We start from the raw sequence: 14,736 nt of genomic DNA on the forward strand, positions 1-14,736 counted from the left end.
AGCACGCATTCCCCAATAAAATGCCATATTAAACCATAGGGTGAGCACTTTGCAATTTCCAAACTTATCTCTGTATTAGTTCACTCCTACAATATTGCACCGCACACAGCATTTTAACTTCACATTAGTTGTTGCTGTGTTTGCTTTGGTGAGGATACTGTATATTCGTCAGCTGTTACCGTAGAGTGGACTCTTGTAGAGAACATTATTTTTTTTTATGCAGAGCCTGGCTGATGTTGGAGTATTATTGTGGAAGCTTTCATGTGGGCGTATGTTGATGTTGGATTATTACTGCAGGAAGAGTGGCTTACTCTGTGAAGGCGTGTCGGTGAGATGCAGTAGAGAGAGCGAGAGAGCAGTTCAATGTGAAGGGATGCAATCTGGAAAAGTTTGTACCTATGTTGTGGTTTAGTTTGAAAATATGCAATCTGAATAGTTTGAAGTTAGATTTTGGACTGTTATTAGTTGCACAGTTTAACAGTTGACTTTGCCTGGGTGATGCAATTGGATTGGTGTACAAAACTAATCAAAAAAGGACTTTGGCAAGTGACTCCAAGAGTCAAGATTCAGCTGGCTACCTTAGGCCTTTTCACTCCGCCTGGCTGGGCTGGGGAGGGTCGTGTGTGGCTGCGCTGCTACGACGTGCCAATGGAGTGAAGTGCTACAAGCTTAAAGCCCAGAAATTTTTTTTAAAAAAAAGGTAAGGAATGTGGATATTTCTGATACTGAACTAAGGTATCTGTAACTAAATTCGGTTGAGCACACATAGACTCAGTGGAGGGCATGCCAGGAAGCACTGCTGCTGTGTGAAAACATGCTGGTGAAGTGTCTTCTAAGGGGAGAGCTAGGTCTGTCTGGGTCTTCCCAACTTCCCTCCTGGAGTACCAGAATCCCTTAGGTAATACAGATTTTCAGCGTGGTAGCTCTGCCCTTGTATGTGTAGTTTGCTGGGGTCAGGGAGAACCACCATTCCCGTGGGCAGCACAGAACAGCCCCTGGAGCAGGACATATCTCAGTGTATCAGTACCTATTAATATTGATCTAATTTGCTACTGTGTACATTTTGGATGGCAGTTGTAGCATGGAGGAGGTGCCATAGCCATAACTAAGTTACTGTTCATCCCCCGATGTGTTTTCCTGAACACTTTGTTGTTTTTCTTTTCGTACCTGCTAATGTGATATAGGGAAGGCTATTCGGTACTGTGCACGTAAAGCAAAATGAAGTCTGGCAGACAGCCCAGAAAGCCCTGCCACGTGTCCCAGCTGCTTGCAGCACTCACACAGTGCTCCGTTTCCCCAACTTTGCTGCTCCACATTTTTCTCCAGCTGCTTGCAAGCAACAGACATCTTGTGGTCAAGAGCTTCCTGATGATTTGGCATAAAGGTGTAAACAGATAAAGTTCATGAAGATAGTTTCTTGTAGAGATGGACTGAGTTTGCAATTCAATTTTTTTTCCCCCTCTGTTAATGTCAAAGATGAACGTGCCAGACTCCTCCCTCCACAGGTGAAGTCAGCAAATTGGCAGGGACATTACACTTAATTTCAGAAAAAGTGGGGAAAATGTGGGTTTTTTTTTTTCAGTTCTGAGCACCATTACCCCTCACCTTTGAACCAAGAAAGACTTTACGTGGTGTCATAATTTAGCAAATTACTTCCTCAAAGGAAGGTCAAACATTTTACCATTCGATCAATAGGAAGCGACTTACAAATCATGTGTATTGATCATTGTAATCATTCAGAGGAATGTAGGGCAGACACTAAAATCACATGCACTTAGTCTTAATTGCCCACATTAAAGCAATTATGCCCCAAAACTGTCATTGTCTAATGCTGTGCACACTATCTAGCAAGGTAACTTTTAGCCATACATATTTAATCATAAATCAGCCTCTTAGGTCTGTTGCACTAAAGACCTACCATATTGCTGTAATTATGCAAATATAACTATGTCTTTTTTCACCAACGTGTAAGATCATGTTGCTTTTGGGAGCCAAGCGGAGGAAAATAAGTCCCTATATTAATGCAGCTGGTATTTAATATACATGTATTTTACAGCTGTGCTATGTGTTCATGACACAAGTACTTAAAGTGACCTGAAATTGCTAATGAACAGAGAGCCTTTGTAAAAGCAGTCACAGGTCAAGGACTTGCAGATAAAACTTGTTGAGCGGTACATTGATGGTAGGCTTGTGTCAGGAGAGTGCTATTTGTTTGAGGATGTTTATAAACATTATTTTCCAGAGGATCATTTCAGCTAAAAGTGTCTCAGACAAATACCAGTTTGGTAGCATTAAAATAAATGTTTTCTGATCTTGTAAACATAAGGTGAGTGCCTTTTTGCTTTTGTCAAGGAAGCCAATGTGTTGTCTCAGGGAAGTTTGTTTTGATTTGTTCCCACAGCCTCCACTGTGGGAACTGAAAGATTGGTCAGGAGTTTATTCCTTCTACCATTCCAGAAACCATTTCTAAACAGATCTGGAAAACGAACCATTCTTGGTATGTTATATGCCTTGTATTTTGCAAACAAGAATGTTTGAAATTAAAATTACTACCTAGCACAGGGCAGCCAAATTTGCTCTTCACAAAGAATATGAGCTGAAGTCCCTTAAAGTTAATGAGAGCTTTTCTCCTGCTTTCCAGGGCTGAGATCTAGATCACAAAATAGGTACAGTGGCCCACTCGTCTGATGGGGTCAGTGTTAGGTTCTGGCCAGCCGCAGACAGTTCCCGTGCAGCTCACGGTAGTCTTCAGAAACAAATGCAGCCCAGAATAGAACGGGTGCTGGAAAGGGAGAAATACACGGGTCTGAACTGTAACACAAAGAGGCAGAAAAAGGAGGGAATTTCTCACTGCTTCACCTAGAGCCTGTTTTTAATTCTTAACTCCCCTCTGAAGGACTGTGGAGCGGGCCATGCTCTGGCTTTGCATGCAGAGGCACAAAGGGAAGGTGCAGAGAGGGAAGATAGGCTGCTGCGATTGCCAGGCACCTCTGCGCTACCGTTTCCTGCTCCTCTGAGCTTTATAGGAGCCTGAAATATCACATCATTTCAGCAAGTGTTGATCGTTACATCGGTAGTTCTGCAAAATGTTCTTGTTGCACCTTTTCAGTCTTCAGCACAGCAGGCTGCTGACACGCAGGCCTGAGGGTACTTCTGCGAAGCCCCAAAAGGTAATGAGAGAAGCTGCCTTTTTGGCAGCAGGCTCCAGCTAAGGCATGTGCACCTTCGCTGGGAGATGTGAGAGCTGCATATCCCTCAACAAGCTTCAGAGCTGCAGGAACAGGGAATGCTGCGTGGAAGCTAAGAGCTAAATTGATCCAATTCTGAGAAGATCTCTGACTCCAAATCTCAGGCAAATTTATTTTAACAAGTTTTTGAGAATGTCAACAATGTTTCTGATTTTCTGGGGTTCTTAACCTGTTCAAAGCAGCAGTGTGTGGAGCGTAAGATACCTTGTCAGTCAGGTGTATGCAAGTGGACACTGAATCACAAGTAATTTAGTGTGGGCTGTTAAAAGGGGGAAAGTATGTCATTTCTCTCAGAAGCCCTTAGCCCCAAAATAGTGATTCAGGCATTAAACACTGATCAGAGGAGAAAGCCCCAAGCTATTTCAGTGGAGGAAAAAGAACACTAAATTTTTGGGCTCAAAATGGTTGCGTCAAATCTGATCACAGAGCACTGATTACACTACAGGCTAGCCCTGGGTACGGCCAGTGTGGGGTCTCTCCCTGCACGACTGAGCGGTGAAGGGCTGCAGCACGCCCGATGGCTCGGGAATCCCGGCACTTCCTGCACTCGTTCATTCTTTCAAGTAGCAATGAAGTTGTTTGGCTGGATCCTTTATAAAAGTTAAAATTGGTTTGTCATTTTCTTTTTTCTTCTCACACCTTATCTAGTTTCTACATTCTTCCCACTTCAGTAGTCAAAGTGATTGAAAGCTGAAAACTGAGCAGATCTGTCCCTGCAGCAACTTTCCTCGCGTTTCTCATTTACCATTTTATCAAACAGGCTCTTTGTCTCTACAGTCCCCTGATGTTGCCTCTGTTACACGGAGATATTCTTCAGGTCAGGAGGGTTAAAAGGGGGCTAAAAAGGAGATCATATTGGACTTGCTTTACACAGACATGTAGCATTAGACCCAACGCCCAATAGAGGAAAGATATACTACTCCTATTTGATGAGCAGCAGGCCAATAAATTCATTAATCATCATTTTATGCCTCATCAAACACTTCCCAAGTTCCTCCATGGGAGTTATACAAATTAGCCACTGAAAAGGCAGTAATTTTAGTTTAGCTAGGTAAGTGCTTTTTGATTGCCTTCCTGAACAATGCTTCCCTTGACAAGCTAATAAATCAGCCCTTTCTGAATCAGAAGTGCAGCGAGTGCGAACAATAACTCCACATAGTTTCTCCGCTGATTTCAGCTGGAAGGCCTAAGAGGATGATCTGGGATCAAAGTCTCTTGCTTTATTGCAGAGCAAAAGCTTTCTTTATGAAGAAGAGCTACAGAAAAACGAGGGAAGGGAGGATTTTTTTAATCAATTAATGAGAGAAAAAGTCTTGAAACAAAAAGGAGGCCTAAGTCTTTGATTGCGGGGATGCCGGGAGGCCGGCGGGGTGGCAGGGCAGCCTGGGCAGCGGGCCCTGCCACAGGTGAGGCTACAGGCAGGAATCGAGGCACCTGCGGAGCGCTGCGGATCTCCAGGGCCAGTCAGAATAGAGACTGTATTTAATCTGCGACCAATTGATTCCTTGAGTGTTTCAGGTATTTGTAGTGTAGGTTTAGATTTGTTGGGTGGCTTTACAGTGGGAAGCCTTGAGGCTGTGCTGTCTTATCTTTTTTTCAAATTGCTGCCTTTGACAGTATCTTTTTTTTTTTAACTTGGCCGTAAATCATTTCACTAATCAGCTGTCACCAGCCAACATGCATACATTGGCATTCAGCCGAAGAATTTGTTTTGGAAGGCCTTTTGCAACAAAAACGGTGTTTGTATCAATAACCGTCTGTTAATGTCTCATGCACACGGATGTAGAACACGGGGAGGAACAAGGGGAGACGGCAGTTACGGAGAACAGTTTGTTGGAGGGAAGGGGGAAGAGCATTGATTGCCAAGAGCATTGATTACGGCGCAGCCGCCCCCCGCCCCGCCGCGGCTCAGGTGAGGCGGTCACCGGTGGCTGCGCGGGGCTGCGGAGCCCAGCGCCGCTCGCTGCTCCGCCGCGGCGGTGTCCGAGGCTTCCCCCTCCCCGAGCCGAGACCCGAGGTATTTTAAGTACAGTGTGTCTCTTCTCCTCTTCATTAACTTTCCCTCCACACATCACTGCATGCCTCTGAAAATAACTTGGCAAACTGGGAGCCGTTTATCTCTTTTATCTTGGGACCTGATCCAATTAAATAAGTGCACATTTACATTTGCATCCATCAGGCAGGAGCGTGGAGAGGTCTGTGGTTTGCTTTGAGCAAATAAAAGCCAATTTCGCTGGAAAAGAGGTGTCTGGACCGAGACCCCCCGGTCCCCCGCCGCAGGGGCCCGGCAGGCGGGGTGCAGGGCAGCGCCGCGGGCGAGGATGCGGCCCCGAGCCGGGCTGGAGGCGCAGCACGGCCGCGGCAGAGGGAGGTGGTTATAGCTCAAGTGCCGGCACCAGCCCAAGCCGGGCTCTCGGCGCGTTGCGAGTTCGCACACGCTCTCGTTATAACAGATGAGTAACGCCGTGCAGAGGACATTTATTTTCTGGTAGTTGGAGGTGAAGAGATTTCAGGTTGAGGGGGCTGGCAGTGCCTGGCGGCGGAGCTCCGGGCCAAGGGCCGCTCCCGGCGGGGCAGGACCCCAGGGAGATGCTGGCCGCTCCTGAGGGGCTCGGGCAGCCTTCGGCCGCCTCCCCGCCGCGGGCGCCCCTGCAAATCAGCCGTGGGAATAACGCGAGGCGTCCCCATTGAGTAACGGGTGTTAAACAAACGCAGCCTCCCCCAAAAAGAGAGGCTGGGCTGCGAGGTGGCGTGTCCGGCCGCAGCCCCTGCGCTGCTCTCCGCGCTCTTGCGACACCCGCCGCCTCTAGCGCCTTGCGCGAAGCAGCCCCGGAGCCCGGCGCTGCCCTTCCGGGGCACTCCGCGCCCGCGCACGGAAACGCCTCTGCCTTCGAGGAAGAAGCCGAAGCGCCCGTGTTGGGGGGACGCCGAGGCGGCATGAGGCCCGGGGGCTCCAGCCGCAGCCTGGGAGCAGGGGCGGGCGCTGGAAGCGGTGCTTCGAGGCTGCCGGCGGGGGAGGAGGAGGGGCCCTGTGGAGCGGTGCCTGGCAAGAAAGCGCAGCGCCCGCGCAGTTGGCCTCTCTCGCGGCCGCCCCGTCGGGCAGAGCCGGCGCCTCGGCCAGGCGCGGCCCCGTCCCTTGCCGGCCCCGGGTGAGCTCTTTCTCCGGCAGAGAAAGGTTCCCCGAGCCGGGCCGCGCCGGCGGGCGGCCGCTTCCGCGCCCGCGGAGGTGCGGTGGAGGAATGCGGGGACAATGCGCCATCTGTCACCGCCGGACCGCCCCGCGGTCGGGAGCGCCGCCGAGGGCGCTGATTTATGCTGAATGAGCCTTAGAAGATCTCGGTGTAGACTTTGTCTTTCTCTGTCAGAGCCAAGTAAAAAGAAACAGCTGGCCTGAATTTTTAGCACCCATAATTAATTAAGAGCTTCATTCCTGGGATTTGATGATTCAATAAAGCAAGACCCTTATTCCCCTATGTGATTCCAGTGAATATGTACTCCACTCCAATCCTTTTGGGTCCCGAGATAGGGCAGATTAACACTCTTTTTCTGTGGGAGAGAGGGGAAAAAATGCCTCAAGATTGCATCTGAGGCGCACACAAAAGGTAAATTCAAAACTGCCACTTGTTCTCTGCAAAGGCTCCTTATTCTCTGCTATTGATGTATTTGTGCCAGGTTTTAAAGAAACCAGAGGGGGGATGAGGAATTAACATATTGCTCATTTGGAAAAACAGCCGGTTCTGGTTTTGGTAACACTTGTTCCCTTGCCAGCCACAGATGTCCTTACTAATAACCCAGGCAGGTCACAGAAAGAGGGGAGCGGGGGGGCGGGCTCCCCGGCGCTGCTCCTGGGGCGGGCGGTGGCCGCGGAGCCCGGCGCACCGCGCCACCGGCTGCGGAATACCCGCGGCTGAGGACTGGCGCTGTGCGTCGTGGGGCCGAGTTTTCTTTTTTTTTGTTGTTTCCTTTTCTTTTTCTTTTTCTTTTTTTTTTTTTTAATTCATTTATGTGTCCCTTCTGGAATTTGGCAGAAGAGGGGGTTTGAGTTGAAGTTCCTGTGCTTTTCTCTACTGCAAAACCCCGTGATATTTTTTAGTCGCCTCCTTTAAACTTGCTGACTGTGTGATTTCCCGCGTTCTCCTGGCGAAGGGGCTTTCAAGTAGCTCCTGGGCACGACAAGGGAAGATGCTGTTCCGATCCCTTCCCGGGCCATGGGGGGAGAAGCCCAAGGAGCCAATTAGAGGCGATCGCGGAGGCTCCGCGCCGCGCGGGAGCCCCGAAGGTTAATCGGGACGATTGAAAAAGCAACACTGGCGGGGAGAGCAGCGGGGGGGATGTAAACACGGTCCGGGGTGTTGAGGGTCTAAATTGGGATTTGTTTTGTTTTTAAGCGTGAAAGAGGAAACAGCAGGGCTGCCAGGCTCCCCGCCTCTCCCGCCCTCCGTCTCCGCGATTGAGAAGCGGGGCTTGGAGGTACAGGGGGGGTGCTGCCGAGCTCGGGGGCTGTGCGGGCTGCCGACCGCACCGGGTTCTGTGCGTTTTCCTCCAGGACAGAGGGGAATTTACCGTGTATGGGACCCGCTGACTGCAGCCCCGGGAAGGCGATGGGCCCACCGGAACGGGCACGTCGGGCCCCGGGAGCCTCCTCGGCCGCAGTGGGGGATTTTTGGGGGGATGTTGGACTGTCACCTGCGCCGCTCAACCCACGCCGTCGGGGCGGGCGGCGGGAGGGGTCGCGACGGGGGCTGCCCTGCGTCTGGGGTGAGGATGGGGGGTGGCGGAAAGGGGCGAGCTGTTTCCCACGGGCGCGGAGAGGCCCCCCGCGGGGGCTGGGCCGTTCCCACCTGCGCCCGTGGGGCAAGCACCTGCTCACAGGCGCGCTGGTGGGAGCCCAGCCCGCGGGGCCCCGCCGCCAGCCTCCAAACCGCTCCGCAGCGACAAGGAAGCCCCCTCTGCCCCCGAATCTCCGCGGAAGCGGCGGCCCTGCCTGGCGCCCCGGCGGGGGTCCGCTCCGGGCGTGAAGCGTCGCTCCCGGCCTCTCCGGAGGCTGCTGCCCAGTAACCTACGGCAGCTTTAATGGGCAGCAGACGTTATTTATATTTTAAGAAATCCTCACAAAAAAAAAATTAAACAACAAATTAACATGCCAGAGGCAAAAAAAAAAAAAAAAAAGGCGGACGCTGCCCCCTCCCCCTGCTCTGTGATAAAAAAGAGACTGGGAAAATCGTGCTTATGTTAAAGACAGGCTGCACGGTACATCTCCCGTGGCAGGGAAAAAAAAGTGAAGAATAAATTTGTTGTATGAAATCGATGGGGCCACAATAATAGTTATGGTTTAAAATAGGTGACAGGCTGCAACCTAAAGGAAACGGTTAATTCCCTTAGGAATTTATACATCAAACGAAAACCATATTGAGATCGCCGATAGACCTACTCAAAATAGCCCCGATTATAAGGAAGAGGGCTTTTGAACGAGCGAAGCTCCTAAGCTGCTTTGCAAAATAGCTTTTTCAGAGATAGGAAGATCAGCTGGGGAAAGGTAGAGCCACAATTAAAAAAAAATCCATAGCTAGATGAATAATTAAAACCTATTTGTTTCGAGACGGTGGTTCCAGTGCAGGACCTGTTGTCCCCGGAGCGCGGTCCGGGGGGGCTTTGCCGGCTCCCCGTGGCAAAGGGCGCTGGGGAGTTTGGCCCGGGCTCCGCCGCAGGCGATGCCCGCCGGGGGGGGCCTGTGCCCGAGGCGACCCGCGCCCGCTCGCCGTCAGCCCCGCACGCCGGGCGCCTCCTCCTCGGGCCAGCCCTGCCCTGGTCCCTCACCACCCGAACTTCCTCCCGTTCTAAACGAGGCAGGTGAGTCCGTGAAAGCTCACGGCTGCGCCAAAAATAAGCCTTCCTGCAGGTCTCCCCGACTGGAAATAAAAGATCCAACCGAGGAATTCGAGCGTTTTTTTAAAAAATTCATTTATAATTTATAAAGTGACAAAATAACATACTATTATCCCAGGAGTATTTGATTCTTTACACATTCAGCTTGAAACAATTTTCATTTTAAACCAGGTTATCTACAATGATCGTATAACCAAGTGGATATGGACTGCTTTAAAACATAAAATACAAACTACTATTTAAAATTCCGTAAAATGTAAATATGCATGAATAAACCTGTTACAGCTAATAAATGGCTCTGATAAAGTTGCAGATATTACAAAATAATTATCTGGCTCGTAGAGAAAAAAAAACCCAAACAAATCAGAGGGGTGTCTCGGCACCAGCGCCAGCGGTCCCAGCGATATTCCCATCCCCTTCACAGCAGCGATGCGCTCACATAAAACGGGCACCCACAAAATTCGATTTGAACAGGGAAAAACCCCTCCCCGGAGCTGGGTGCCGGAACGATTCCCCACCCGGATTTGCTGGGAGGGGACCCGGGCCGCTCGGGTCACCGCACCCACGGGGGCTGACTCTCGGTGCCGGGTTCCGCGCCGGGTGCTGCACCTGACAGGCTGGGGGACCCCGGCTCGGGCTGCGGAGCGACGGGAACGCGCTGGGAGGGCTCCGGGCGCTCTCTGTCCTCGGACACGGGGGACGCCCCGGTGGCCCGGCCCCAGCCTCGGCGGCCGCCACGACTCGCCGCGGGCGCTGCGCGGAGCGCGGCGGCCCCGCGGGGCTCCCGCACGGCCGAGCGGACGGCGAGAGCCAAACTCGGGCCGAGTGTGACACCTACCTGCCAGCGCGGGGAAGCACCGCGCCCGCGCCGGCCCTGCGCGCCCGCGGAGGCCGCCCAGACCGCGCTGTCCCGTGGGCCGAGGGCAGCGGTGCAAAACGCCGGGGGGGTGGGGGGAAGGGGCCGGGGTGTCCCCCGCCGCACCGAGTGCGGTCCCCAGCCCCGAACACCGCCCGCAGCACCTCTGCGGCAGCGACGCGGGCTAAATCTGGCAGAAAATCGAACTCATTAGCAAAGTTCACCAGCTGATTGCTTTGCATAAAACACGACACTGATTGGAAATAATTAGGTTAAAAGATGGGGCTGCGCTTCGATTCGGTGTTTCTGACAAATGCTTTTGTGCGCGGCCTGATTTTAGCCTGTACCTCCGGAAACAGCCTCCCGCCCGCGCCCGTCCCGGTGCCGCCGCTCGCCTCTCCCCGGCCCCGCGAGCGGCTCTCGCCGCCGGAGCCCGGCCTTTTAGAAATTCTGAGTCGCTCTGAAAAAGTCTTCAGGTACCACTGTAAGGTCCTAAACGGAGCCTCGCGTCTCTTTTAAAACGTGGGGTTTTGCCGCACGTATCTGCCCGTTGCAAAAAAAAAAAAAAAAAAAAAAAAAAAAAAAGAGTGGTTTTGATTCTCTTAAAAATCTCTTTTAATTAAATATTTGCATTTTACAAAGGCGGCTGCAGGTTTTTGTTACCTAATAAGTATAACCTATTTCTTTTTTTTTTTTTTTTGCATTATAGTTTAGCTCACACCCAAGGAAAAAAAAACAATAGGCATAAAAAATTAAATTAAACTTGTATATATATATTTTAAAACTATGAAACAATTCGGAAAAAGACACAGAAATGTATATATTTATATTACGAAAACAACATTAATGCCTGTACAGGTGTCTTGATTTCATAATTTACTTCAAAGATACTGTATTATCAATTTAAATACAAAAAGCTACATTAAATATACAGAATAAGATTTCATACAAATCTTTCTTTGTGTGTGTGAGACAGAGAGTGTGTCACTCGTTTGCTTTTCACTTGGTTAAGACGTTTCTGGGCGGTTTCCACCCAGCCATTTCCAATAGACTCTATAAACTTCTGAACGGAGTGCTGGGAGGGAGGGGGGAGCTGGTCTTTTTCTGTTCGTTTTGTTTTTTTTTTTTTTTTCTTTTGGTAGTGGAAAAATAACTGCCAAAGCAATTTATTATTTCTCTCAATAAATTAAAAAGAAAAAATTAATAATAAAAGAACAAAACCACAGTCCCGGGAGGGGGTAAGGAGAAGAAGCCGATATTAAATGTTGGACATACCTTTCTTCAGTTCGTAAGGTGAGTCTTTGCAAAGGTCTACTTGGGACTGGCTCCTGATCATTTTAGCGTCTTTGGCCAGGCTCTCGGCTCTGCTGAGGACAGTCTGGTTTAATCCATTGAAGTGGGCGCCGGGGGCGGCGGCGGGGCCGCCGGCGGGGTGCCCGTGGAGGGCCCCGAAGGAACCGTAGTTCGTGTAACCGGGGTAGAAGGGCGCCGTGTAGTAGAGAGGCCGCGGCAGGACCGCCCCGTTGGGGAAGGGGCACTGCGCCGGCGGCGAGCGCGGCCGCGGCGGCGAGCGGGACGGGCCGCCGCCGCCCAGCACGGCGGGGCCGGGGGGCGCCGCCTCGCCGCCGGCCTCCTTCGCCTTGTCCACCGAGGTGGCGATCTCTGCCAGCGACCAGAGCTTGGGCTTGGCGAGGGCCGCCTGCTGCGGCGAGTGGATGACGGAGGCGGCGGCGGGCAGCAGCGGGTGCAGGTCGGCGGCATGTGGCGGCCCGGCGGCGGCGGAGGGCGGGCGGTACGGCGGGGGCTCCTCGCCGCCCGCCGGCGGCAGCCCGCGGCTCGCCGGGCAGGGCCCCGGCGGGGAAGAGCCGGGCGCCTTGTGGGGGGCGGGCGGCCCGTCGAGCCGCTCCTCCGCCGGCTCTTTGCAATCCGAGTCGCTGAGGCCGCCCTCGGCCTCCCGGGGGCCGGGGGACTCCTGGAGGCGCTCGCAGCCCGGCGCTGCCTTGGGATCCGCCGTTCCTGGGGAGGGGGGAAAGGAAAGGGGTGGGGGGGCAGCTCTCGGGCTCGCCCTGCGCCCCCAAACCCGCCCACCCACTTCGCCGCTCTCCCGCACCGGCGCTGCCGCCGCCGCCAGGCCCGCAGCGCTGCCCCCGGCTCCCCCCGCCCCAGCTGCTCGCTCGGGGGTACAGGCCGCACTGCCGCGGCCGCACCGGGCCGGGGGCAGCCCCGAGGGCGCGGCCGCAGTGGCCTGGCCGAGCCCCCTGCCCTACCTGTGTCCGGCGTCCCAGGGTCCCCCTTCTCTTCCAGTTTCTGGGGCTCATCCTCGTCGTTTTTCTCCAGGTCGATGTTCTCCTCTTCCTCTTCGTCCTCGCTGCGGTTCCGCGGGGTCCAGGTCATTTTATTCTCCTTCTTGAGCCGCCGCCGCGCGTTGGCGAACCAGGTGGAGACCTGGGTGAGGGTCATTTTGGTGATGATGGCCAGCATGATCTTCTCGCCCTTCGTGGGGTAGGGGTTTTTCCGGTGCTCGTTGAGCCAGGCCTTGAGGGTGGCCGTGGCGTCCCGCGTCGCGTTCTTGCGGTACGCAGGGTCCCCGTAGGGGTAGGAGCCGAGCGGCGCCGCGTACGGGTGGTACCCCAGGGAGCCGGCCATACCCGGCGTGTGGTCGTAGGGCGAGCCCTGGGGAGAGAGGGGAGAGCGGCCCGGCGGGGCGAGGTCAGGCGGCCGCGGGCCCGGCAATGACACCGCAAGGGCAGCGCCAGGGCCTGCCCGCGGCCCCTGCCCGCGCCCCGCCGCCTCTTCCCCGGCTCCTTCCCGGGAGAACGGGCGGAAGGGCCTGGGGGCTCGCCGGGGCCGGGAGTCTCCGGCCCCAGGAGGCCACCGGTCGCCCGCGGCAATCCAGCGCTTCTCCCCCGAATGCGGGCGCGGAAAAGCGAGCAGGCAGCGCGGCGCGGGGGTGGCCGACGGTAGAGGGGACCCTTCCTTCCCTTCCCCCCCGGGCTGCGATCGCGGCGGGCAACCTGCCGGGCCGGGCCGCTCCTCTGCCAGGCCAGGGGCGGGAGCCAGAAAAAATACAGGGAAGCAGAGAAAAGAGAAGAACAGCGGAAAATAGAGAAAGAGAAGAAGAAAGGAACAGAAGAGAAAAGAAACGAGAAAAAGGAAAGAAGAAACTGTGAAACTTTGCCTAGACCATAAACAGAGGGGAGAAGCCGAGCAAAACTCCCCGGGTTTTTGGGGGGAACTGCGGGGCAGTGGCGGCGGCCGCGGCTCAGCAGCGGGGATGCCCCGGCTCGGCCCCGCAGGCGCGCACGGCAGCGCAGTGCCCTGCCTTCCTTCCCCTTCCCCGCGCAGCGCCCGCGGAGCGGCTCGCGGCCGTGGGATTAGAGCTCTGCAATATTTAAGCAGCCCAATTATCGCCGTGCAGGGGAAAGTTGCCTGGGTTTATCGCCCGGATTTCTCCCATCGCCGGCCGCTGCTGGGTTCATTCTCTTTTCAATCACAACAAGCTAATTATTGCGGAATTACGATTGCTGTTTTATAATTTTTTTTTTTTGAGGGAATGCAATCGGTCCCCGCCTGCCCCAGCCCCGTCTCGCCCGGCCCTGCCCGTGTGCGGCAGCGCACGGCGGCGATGGAGGAAAGTTAGGCGGCGAGGCGGGGGAGCCGCGCTCCCTTTTGTCCCCGGTATCTCAAAAAAAAAAAAAATCGTAACAAAAAGCTGGCCCAAGGGAAGGCGGGCAATCGCCCGCGAGATGCCGCCGTGCCCTGCGCGGTGCCGGCTGCCCGGGGCTGCTCTTACCACGTAGGAAGTGAAGGCGGCGGCGGCGGCGGCGGCCGGGTCGGTGCTGTACTGGAGGTGGGAGTTGTAACCCGGGGAAGGGGCGGTAAAGGCGGTAGATCCGGCATAAGGGGAAAAAGCGGAGCCCGAAGAAGATCTCCCAAGTTCATCCGTCCTGGGTCCGGAGATCACGCTGGTGCTGTACGCCGGGCAGGAGTAGAGAGCCAAGGACGCTGACGGCTGGTACAAGTAACCCTGAGGATACGACATGGCCAGGCGCACACATATACCCGGGAGCCCAAGGCGCCGGGAGGGAGCCGCCGCGCTGCCGGGCTGGGGCTGCTGCGGCCGGGGCTTCGCGGGCGCCTCTCCGCCCTCGCCAGCTGGGCAGCGGCGGCACCTTGCTCTGCGCCGGGGCTGCTGCTCCGCGCTCGCCTGCAGCCTGGCACCGCTTCCTCCTTTTTCTCCCCCCCTCGCTTCCCCCTCTCTCTTTTTTTTTCCCTCCCTCGCTCTCTCTCTCTCCCCCTTGCACTGGGGGGGGGGGGGGGGGGGCTTTTTTTTTTTTCCTCCCCTTCCTCCTCGCTCTCGCTTTCCGAAGGGTCCTGCCAAGATGCTAAGTTGGAAATTGCAGCTCCTGACGCCTTCTGCGCGGCCCGGCGAGGCTCCTCCTTCGCGGGGTGTTGTCAGTGGAAGGACTGGCAGGACCCCGCTGGGCTGCCGCGGCCGGGCCCAACCAGCGGGAGGGCTCGGCGCTTCCCCCCGGCCCTCCCCGGTGCTCACAGGCTCAAGTGCGCCGGCTCCTGGATTGGAGTCACCTCCGAGACATTTAAGATCGGCACCAACTTTCCGCATGTGCTAAATACCGTTCGGAGCCGCGCTGCGCCGGAATGCAAGCCAATCAGTATATGAAGAAAAAAAAAAGTAGATATTTAATAAGATTTATTAGCCGCCCGGCTCCCTCTCTACGCAGCCAT

At 54.6% G+C, this 14,736-nt stretch overlaps 1 protein-coding gene across 2 annotated transcripts; it reads right to left on the reverse strand.

Annotated features, from left to right (window-relative positions):
• Window positions 1-10,127: 10,127 nt before the first annotated feature.
• On the reverse strand, window positions 10,128-14,283 carry IRX5 (iroquois homeobox 5). 2 transcript variants are annotated; one of them, XM_086758129.1, is made up of 4 exons: window positions 13,784-14,283; window positions 12,258-12,663; window positions 11,266-12,006; window positions 10,128-10,533 (listed from the first exon to the last, which is right to left on the reverse strand). In XM_086758129.1, exons 1-4 carry the CDS (start codon window positions 14,030-14,032, stop codon window positions 10,463-10,465), a joined length of 1,467 nt encoding a protein of 488 aa, XP_086614255.1. In that variant the 5' UTR covers window positions 14,033-14,283; the 3' UTR covers window positions 10,128-10,462. The 2 variants fall into 2 exon arrangements, with proteins under 2 accessions (XP_086614255.1, XP_086614256.1); XM_086758130.1 differs by lacking the exon at window positions 10,128-10,533 and having other exon boundaries at window positions 10,743-12,006.
• Between the last annotated feature and the right edge of the window lie 453 nt (window positions 14,284-14,736).

This window comes from Chlamydotis macqueenii, chromosome 13 (assembly GCF_036417535.1).
Source record: "Chlamydotis macqueenii isolate bChlMac1 chromosome 13, bChlMac1.mat, whole genome shotgun sequence".
NCBI lineage: Eukaryota > Metazoa > Chordata > Aves > Otidiformes > Otididae > Chlamydotis > Chlamydotis macqueenii.

Bases quoted from the DNA above. Each gene is read 5' to 3' on its own strand.
- IRX5 (XM_086758129.1), bottom strand. From the start codon at position 14,032: ATGTCGTATCCTCAGGGTTACTTGTACCAGCCGTCAGCGTCCTTGGCT. The intron at 12,664-13,783 runs GTAAGAGCAGCC...CTCTCTCCCCAG, and splicing joins CCGCCTTCACTTCCTACGTG to GGCTCGCCCTACGACCACAC. The intron at 10,534-11,265 runs GTATGTCCAACA...TGCAACGGGCAG, and splicing joins ACCTTACGAACTGAAGAAAG to ATACGTGCGGCAAAACCCCA.